At 42.6% G+C, this 9237-nt stretch overlaps 2 protein-coding genes across 2 annotated transcripts in view; one reads left to right on the top strand and one right to left on the bottom strand.

Moving 5' to 3' along the window:
- Positions 1–1561: 1561 nt before the first annotated feature.
- LOC110985884 (neuromedin-U receptor 2-like) lies at positions 1562–6604 on the top strand. The gene is made up of 3 exons (XM_022247320.2): positions 1562–2116; positions 3327–4284; positions 4963–6604. Exons 2-3 carry the CDS (start codon positions 3521–3523, stop codon positions 5603–5605), a joined length of 1407 nt encoding a protein of 468 aa, XP_022103012.2. The 5' UTR covers positions 1562–2116; positions 3327–3520; the 3' UTR covers positions 5606–6604.
- A 57-nt stretch (positions 6605–6661) lies between these two features.
- The window catches only part of LOC147798983 (zinc finger protein basonuclin-2-like), a 35665-nt gene continuing 33089 nt past the window's right edge, over positions 6662–9237 (bottom strand). Inside the window, exon 16 of the mRNA XM_087136582.1 lies at positions 6662–8894. Within this exon, the coding sequence (XP_086992708.1) occupies positions 8554–8894 (341 nt within the window). The 3' untranslated portion in view covers positions 6662–8553. The remainder of the gene's footprint in view (positions 8895–9237) is intronic.

Here is a 9237-nt window from a genome sequence, read left to right as displayed (position 1 = left end):
CTTCTCTCCACTGTGTTTCATTTGAAGGCGTGTTTTTAAGACTTTCAGCTCATCACTGTTTAGAGTGATTTTGCAGGGTGGATGCGAACAGAAGATGGACACAGCCTTCGTTTAAAGTAGAGAATAAAGGCCATTCCAGCTGGTAAAGAATTACGAGATGAAAGCTCACGTTTTCCTTTGAAGTGGCCCCGATTCCAGAGTGCATACTGTCTCAACAAACAGTATTTATTAAATGAACAAATGGGTCGTCGTCAGTATGTAGTTGCCTGATTATTGAGGGCTCGCTTTTAATGTACGCAACTGGTGCATTCAATTTACTGGTACATCAGTCGGGGTGATGTCCTTGGACGGATGCCCAGTCACACATGCGACGCTTGGCTGGCTGGCTGAAAATTCCCGGCAAATGTTGTAGCACATCCACTACATCTCTTGCAGGCTGATCAACATTACGAGCCTGAAGTCTGGTTGTACTGCAGTATGGATGGATTTATTTGTTTTTACCGTGGTGACCGATTAGGCTTTTAAACGTCTCCGTGCTAGGCTACCGATGTTTGCTTTGGAACTAGGCGTGAATCTAACCAGCTCGTACTGTTCAAGCAATTTAGCTATTGTGTAGAGATAGGACAAAAATCCATCTTCACAGCTTCGACTTGTTCTCAGTTTAGTCATTTATTTCGGATTTTAGATGATATTTGAACTTACATTTCTTTTCAAGACCTGATGACAAATCAGTTAATTTTAAGGATAGGACTATTTGTTTCAAGACTTTGAAAGATTATTTCAAGTCATTGGGAATGGATTAAAATCCATTTACCGATTTGTCTCCTTTCAGATGTTCTAATGACACACGGGCTGAATGTTGTTTTCTGCGCCAGCACGTGTCGAATTGTTCGACAAAACAATTTGCTTCCAGGTGAAGTCTCATTTGAAAATCTTTGCAGGTGTCCCTTGAGGCTCGTCAAACACACAAAGGCGTCGGGGGGGGAAGGGGCACTTGCCCCCGGCGGGGAAAAAATGAGATACAACAAGGGGGAAAGGAAAACAAAAAAGAAAACAAAACAAACAAAAACAATGAAGTGGGGACAAGATATGTAAACAAGATATGAAAATCATCAAGTTGCTTGAGAAACCTCGAAATGGATCTTCTACTGTCAGTGGTTCATCAATATGTTGCAGACGAGTGCTTTACCTGACCCTATAAAAAGTGCTCTCCGACCTGACAAAATCCCGGTGATGCCCATGATGAGAACATGGCTCATTAAACTGATCATTTGAAGCCACACGAACTAAACGAATATATATGCATTAAAAAGACTGCAAGCGAATTGGTTAATGTACGTTTCCTAAGCAATTAACAACTTAGAGTGTTTAATAATGCGCACGGGTGACATATAGTCCCAGCGACCGCATAACCACTTGGGTCTCCTTGAGGTTGGAGCCTAGCCAGTGACATGTCTTCGACGTCACCATGGCAACGGAGTTTAAGATACGCCCCCCTCACTATACGGTGTTCATTTTGCCTGATGGTGCTGCAAAGTATCCTAAACAACCGATTTGGCCATTGAAGAAACGTGATGATGCTCTTGGGTGGTCTTTTTCATCGATGTATCTCAAAACTAACAATTTCTTACTCTCTATTTACTCTGCACAGTCTTTTGTTGCACTACGGGAGACTGTTTTAAGCAAGTAATGGACTGAGGAGATTGAATCTGCTGTCATTGGAATGCCAAACTGTACTAACATGTAGGGTTGAAATTATGAGTCCAAGTTAAATGAAATCAGCTTTGTGTCGTCAACCGAACACCATTCCTTTCTTTCCAGCCGTCGAAGAAGCGCCTGGATGCGTCAGCATCATAGCAACCAGACCATCATTACTACAGCAGAGCACCGTTATTTCTTACCACTAAACAGTCATATGCGATCTTGTCGAATCTTCGAGTGTCAACAGCAGAGGGAGATAGGATTTCAGGAATCATGTTGGTACAAGTTGCTCTATACGTACCGAGTCGATTAAGAGACGCGGATTAACTTGAGAACTTCTGGGAGGTTGAATGAGCAGACTGGCTAAAGAACATGCATGGACGGCGAATCCCTTGCAGAAGAAAACAAAACAAAGGTATTTTCTTCCAATATTTTGTTGAGATTGATGCTTTTAATACGCCGATAATTTTGCTCTCCGTGTATACTATCAATGACGTCGCCAAGAGGGGGCAATCTCTCTCCGGAGCCGGGGAGGGGGACTTTCATCGGAGATTTTAGTTCTTTTTATCCCGTTTCCTTTTTCTTTTTCTTTTTTTTTCGTTTCCTTCTTATCGTTTTCTTTTCTTTTTCTCAGCCCTTTCCCGCTACATCAGTGATCATTATGTGCATTTTCCTCCCAAAGAATGCTTTGCAGAATGAGCACTTGAATGCACGTGTAGCACAGCACATCAACAATTTTCCAATAGGGTAAGGTCCTTGGGCATCCAGAACCTTAGATCTCAATTTGTGAAATGAAGGTGACCTTTGTCCAGTGCAATAAAGGGAAATGGACGGCATCTGCGGAGATCAGAATGTTGATTGGACGCGAAGAGACGAGGGAATGACCTAAGCTCATCACCGCTGATGGGGGTAAGGTGGAGGTGGGGCGGGACGGGGGCGGGACGGGGGCGGGACGGGGGCGGGGGCGGGGATGGGTTGGGAGTGTGAATGATGGAGGTTGATAACAAAATTAGCTCCCAAAGGATTCAGTGTTTGGTGCAAAAGAGTTGTTTCAATTTTTGTTTTTTTTGTTTCGAACTTTCGAGCTCGATTTATTTCTGTCTCGTAACACGTCAAGATGATGTTTCCAAGGAGGAAATTTGGACAATCGTTGAGAAAAAAAAATAAATAAAAAAGCACGGGTTTAATAGTCAGAATTTTGAACATTTGGCCCCTTTCAATTTTTCCTTTTTAAATTTCTCTTCCTCCCCAAACGTGCCAGAGGCTGTAAACTTTAGCGTCATGTCAAAAAGTCATAAAAGGTTACATAGAATTTATTCATATTTTACACCTGTCTGGAAAAAAAAATGGTTCTGGATTCGCTCTTGTCAGAATACAGTGAAGAGGACTGTTAAGTACAAGGCCCCCTTTTAAAGTGACCATCTAAATACAAGGTATAACCACAAAATATCCAAAGTCTTTGATTATTCTGTTCAAATTAGTGACTCATAAGAGTTCAGTTGTCATTAAATATCTCAAATACAGTTTTGAAGGAAGTGGCAGGAAATAGATTGTGCTGAAGTAGTTACGGGTACGACTGATCTCGTGTAAAGTAAGATGTGTTTTTCATTTGCTTCAACATGTAGAATACAGCGAGAAATTCTGACAAGATGGAGCCGCATTATCATATGCATATCTGAAGATACCAACGTCTGAGCGGAGTGTATTGGTTTAGGAAGATGACACCGATTGTTATCAGTTCATCGCCAACGTTGGGGATCGGCCATCAACATTTCCTTTGACTAATTGATGAGATATTCCGGGTTTGAAAACAAAATTAATGTTCACAGGAGATGTTTACTTCAACCTTCCCACCGGCCTCCGCGAAGAACTTGCGTCAATGAGAAACCAGACGACAACAAACGACCAAAAACTCACCGTGACTCTCTCGTTGCGGCTGGACCTCAAAATGGCGCAATTGAATGTTTCCAGCACTGTTGAGTCTGGCACGACAGCTAGTACAGAATTGATGAATGTGACAGACTACACCGAGTCCTTGAAAGTTTCAGCACACATCCCTTCTCTTCCAATACTCTCGGATGACCTGGTGTTTCAAACCGGCATAACCATCGCTTTTCTCGTCGCCTATGGTATTGTCATGGTGCCCGCCATTCTTGGCAACCTCTTCATTATTTTTGCCGTGGTGTGCTACCGGGAGCTCCGCTCCCAGCACTCCAACATCTACAACATCAACTTGGCCGTCTGCGACCTGATGGTGGTGGTAGCGGAATGCCCGCTCTTCATAGTCCAGTTCCTGATCCGGGGCGAGACCGCGGCTGCCTTCTTCACGAACGCCGTGTGCCATCTGACCTTCTTTGTGAGCGGTTTCTTCGGCACCTGTTGCATCCTGACCATGTTGGCAATTGGGGTGGAGCGTTACTGCGCCGTTATGCACCCCTTGCAGATGATCGGAGAGAATAAATCCACCAGGGCGAGGGGTGTTATCTTCTTCTTCTGGTCATTCAGCATCTTGACCCATCTCGGACAGATGGCGATCTTTGGCGAGGTGAAGGTATTTCACTACATCAACAGCGCCGGTGAAAGGTAAGAATGGACACCCGACGTCATATGGCCAAGTGTAATACTCAGCAAGATTCAAATGTTGTTACTCGACTTACTGTCCAAAAGTTAATTTTATTAATATCTAAAATTGAATATCATGCAAAATTAGGCAGACCTGTATAACCCTACTCCTGCACCCCAAAATATTTGGATGAATCAAAAGCCAAGGCATGCGCTGTCTCTCCCTTTGAGCAAATTTCATGGAACCCTTGCCTGACAGATTGTGGTAAGTGACCAACACCAATTCTGTTAATTTCGTTTAAAGATTGAGACCTGTTTTCTGCATACGCGGTTCCTCAGAATCCAGACCTGTGACATGTCTTGCAAAGAGAAGAGTGGAAAGGGATTTGTTGCCAGTATGTGGACAGTTGGGTCATAACCAAGCACATGTAAGGGACAGTGTCTCGGTCCAACAAGTTAAACAAATGGCAACACAATGAGAGTATGTAACGTTGATTGATTAAGAGGGACGATTTGATATGAAGGGGTTGGTTTCAAAAGACGCAGATAAACCGGTTCTTCCGAAATGTTACTCAGCTCTTCCTACTCAAGAGATGGCGTCAACACATTTAAATCCTTCGAACAAATCTGTAAAACTTCGAAGATCTGTGAACGATGTCCCATATCTCATTCTGTGTAACCTCTGCCCACTTTTCCCAGCTTTAATGTAACCATCTGCATGAGTTCTCGCCCGGAGAAGAAGCAGGTCTTCGCTCACATCTACGCCAGCACCATCTTCATCCTTGTTTACGGCTCCACGTTCCTCACTACTTTGTTCCTGTACCTTCGAATCCTCCGGCATCTCATCAAACGGAAGCACATCAGCCCAGACCAGCTACTAAAAACAGGCGACGCCCCGCCCACTCGAAGAGGAGACAAGACGAAGGGGAACAGCGTGGCACCCAAGGCGTGCACCGAGGCAGTCCAGAAGACTTTCCGAATGCTGACTTGCTCTGTGCTGTCCTATCTCATCTGTTACTCGCTGTACTTCTACATAAATCTCTACTACATTTATTACGGTTTGTCTGAGTGGAACGGCGTGACACTGATCTTGCTTGGGAATTGGTTCGGCGCGCTGAACTCTCTCATCAACCCGATCGTATACGTCGTGTTTGTGGGTCGGTTCTGGAACGTCGTCAAGGCATCTTTGACGAGGAGGTCCTCCGCTTTAAGCCACCCAACAAGGGTGTTGCCAGGAAGAGGTAGACGCGTCCCGAGACCAAGGCACATGGCTGGATCAACTCGGCAGTCCCCACGGATTGCAACCATCGACGGACTCAACGCGGAACTCGGCCGCTTGTAGGTTTTATGAAGTGTTGACATGGTGGGAACAGAAATCCACGTTTTCACCTTCTAGCGGACCCCCCCTCCAACAAACCGAATTCGCAATGTTGATTCACTTGATTGACTGTAACACTAAAACGACATCCACGGGTGGAGTTCCCAAAAGGAGCATAGTCCGAGGACTCTACGAATTGCCTCTTTTAAAACATGTACATGTATTTGGACATGTGTGGTCAGCGACTATTGCCGACCACGTCCAAATGCTTAAAAGAGGCGATTCGTAGAGTCCTAGTTACTCGGGCTACCAAAGGGAAAAACCTGTCACTCTCCCAGCTGGGGTAAAGTTAACTCAGGGTGCACCTTTGAGGGGAACGTGGAAACAAGGAACGAGTCATATTGATTGTCATTAAAAAACGTATGTCACGGATTAAAAGTAGTTACTAATGATGTGAAATTAAGAAACAAATTAATTAAAACAAAACAAACAAAAATCAAGCAGTGGCGTATCTAGGTCGCGCGTCCTGGGGGCAAAATTATCCCCCCTAAGAAAACTGTCCACTTTTATTCACCCCTATAAGAATTCTCAACCCTTTCCAAGATCAGATGGTAGCATACCGTTTCTAAAATGCTGTGGGTAAAATTATTTTTAAAAGGCAAAATGTATCCCGGAACAACTCCTCTTCCCTGGATACGCCACTGGAGCTGAGTTCCTAGCTTGACAATTATGGCATGCCTGTACAGGATAAAAATGATGTGTATAACATTGTAAGATAAGTGTTACTATGGTCTGCTTATATTTATCGTGTCTTCTCTTTGGTTTGAGGCCAAGGAGATCGGAGCGAAGCTAGCTTTTCTATAAAATGTCCGTTGTTTTATCGGAAGTATTAACCACCGCATAATTTCCAAAGGGAATGAATCTTTGATCTAAAGATGAGGAGCAGGCCCTAATGTCACCATGAAGTCGCTGCACTCGTTCGGTGACGGTGATGCTATGTAAAACTAGTATTAGTATTGTTTGCATGAAATATATTTTTTTAATAGATTAGACAGTAATTAATTCAACAAGTACGAACTGTTTGGCGTATACCAAGGCGCTTTTTATTGAACCCATTTGCTTTAGGCCCTAGATCTATACGTCTGACATCAACATACCGGTTGCCTGCACTGAAGTCATTAATGATGTAATATTTGTGAGTACCTTGAGTGTATTTTAGTAGTCGTGTCGAGACACGAGGCAATAAGATCAAGATAAAATATACGAAAAAGCATTTAAAGTAAGTCACCTTTGAAATTTCTCAGTATTAAAGTGTATGCAAATTTAGCCCAGTCGACGTCGTGTACATCAGTCGTAATGTTAATGAAGACAACGTCCGACCTGGCCTTATGCAAATTATGAGTTTGATTACATTCTCAGAGCCTCGGCAGGAAAAAATGGGCACACTGGGTTGTAGGGGGGGACGACATTTATTATTCGCCGATGACTCTTATGGAACTTTTATCCAACTACAGTGTTAACATACAAAATAGTTGATGTATAGTTCGTCACTCACATCTACAATTTAAGGTAATGTGAACCTTAATTTGTTTGTTTGTTGACATGGAAGGGTAATTACTCAACTAGTAACAAATCATGCTAAACAAAATACCACCTCCATATCGAGTAGTGCTCCTCATTAGACAAATACAATCAATTTGGCGGTTAATTTAGTTAATGTTTCTTAGGAATGTAAAATAAAAAAAAAACTACTTCTACACTGATATATCTACAGCAAATCAGGTATCTTATTGACCTGCCATCTCCCCAAATTCCTTCTCACTGGGCACCTTGGATGGGGAGAGGAGGGAGTCAGTTTAGTTGTAATTAACAGCAGAGGAATGATTCCCAAGGGGAGGGGGCTCCAGTTGTTACACATCAGGCTTAAGATATTAACAGACCAATCCAGTAAGCTCTATCCCACTGTGTTCTGACTAAGAGGGGAAGCTATGTCCCCTTCTTAAGAAATTGGGGGGGGATCACTGGCCCCCTCCCCCTTCCACCACCAGCAGTGGCGCATCCAGTGGGGGGCCTGACGGATTTGTTACCTTTTTTTTTAAAATAATACTTCATAGGTGACATAGGTGAGTAGGAAAGGAAGTAATGGGTATAATTATTTATCAAATATCAGCACCAAAACCTTTAGAAAAAAAAAACCACAAAATAAAAGCAACCGTAAGAAAGGTTTTTGAAATGTTTCTCCTCCGACATCAAATTGAATGAGCTCAAAGCCGCATTGCTTTTGAATTTGCTCATCCTGACAACCAAAAGCCTGATATGTCACTGACCACAAGTATATGTACTCGTAAACCTATACAAGAGCATGGCTTATTGAAAAGCTGCATTGCGACCCTGTCTTGCCACCATATTGTAGCATTCGGTGCCCGGGGAGACTCCATTAGTAATGCGCAATACATTTTCCTTAACAAACTAAGCACTCCTATACAAGAGCATGGCTTATAAAAAACATGATGGATTAATGCATTAAAGTGCATGAAACAAAAGCTTCTACGTTCTGGAATTGGCACAGCTTAAAGTCTAAGAGGAAAAACCTTACTATGAATTATGAAATTCAAGAGCCAATCTATTTAAAGATCAGCAATGTTATTCCATTTGGCAACCACAACGATGCTGAGTTTCTCTTAACATTCATTATAGTGTAGTACCACCCGAAATGGTCCAACTCTGTGGTCACAAAGACATTGCGTGAAAATGGTTCAAGTCCTAAGCCAAAAGATGAATAAAACATGAGTCCAAAAACTGGAAACAGCACAAACTTGACTGGACTCCAATTTATGAAATAACATTGCAGCACAACTTTCTTCAGTGCTTTTCTCAAGGAATGATGTCAAAAAATGTTAGAGTGAAAATGTTTTTATAAAAATATATACATAAATTTGGGTATTACATTGTTTTGGAAATCTGTCCTCAAATTACATACGGAACAGAACTGTCTTTGGTACCTCGTAGCCCACTAGGTGAACCTTGGATGGGCTGCTTCTCAACAAGATAAGTACCCCCGTACCCAGTACGCCTGCCCACAGGGGTACGAATGGGCACCCTCCTGCCTGGGTACCTGATGTCTTCTGGGTTCTTTGGTTCTGACCCAGGATAAACCCAGAGGAGCATTCCATTGTGATGGTGTTGTCGCCGATCTTGATGATGTCGTCAATTTCGCCAGTGCTCCAGAAGAGGACTTGGCCATCCCAGCCCGTGGAGAGAAGAAAGCGACCCTTGGGGTCAAAGGTCACATTGCTGACAAAGGATTTGTGACCTGAAATTATTCAAAAGGCACTTCAAGAATAATCTCATCATGTATTGCCAAAAAAGTGAGACTGAATATTTAAAAAAACGTAAGTCTCATCTATAAAATGAAAGTTTTCAATGTAAACACCACATATTATCTGGAAGCACCAACCTTTGCCCACCATAAAAGATAAAGAGGATTATCAAAATGACCATCAAAACTTGCCAGTCCAAGGTTAATTCATCATTCTCCACATCTTTTTATTGAATTTCCTATTTGTTCCTTTTTTGATGCATTTATGCCTGAAACAGCATTTTGACGAAGAGTTCAAAACAAATTTGAACTTCATCTGTGAAATCTCTTCTTACAG

Source organism: Acanthaster planci, linkage group LG05 (genome assembly GCF_054643075.1).
Source record: "Acanthaster planci isolate LZ-2023a linkage group LG05, COTS_SCS, whole genome shotgun sequence".
Taxonomy (NCBI): Eukaryota; Metazoa; Echinodermata; class Asteroidea; order Valvatida; family Acanthasteridae; genus Acanthaster; species Acanthaster planci.
Note: the sequence above shows the minus strand (reverse complement) of the source record. Positions and strands in the feature narration are given on the sequence as shown.

Bases quoted from the DNA above. Each gene is read 5' to 3' on its own strand.
- LOC110985884 (XM_022247320.2), top strand. From the start codon at position 3,521: ATGTTCACAGGAGATGTTTACTTCAACCTTCCCACCGGCCTCCGCGAA. The intron at 4,285-4,962 runs GTAAGAATGGAC...CACTTTTCCCAG, and splicing joins ATCAACAGCGCCGGTGAAAG to CTTTAATGTAACCATCTGCA.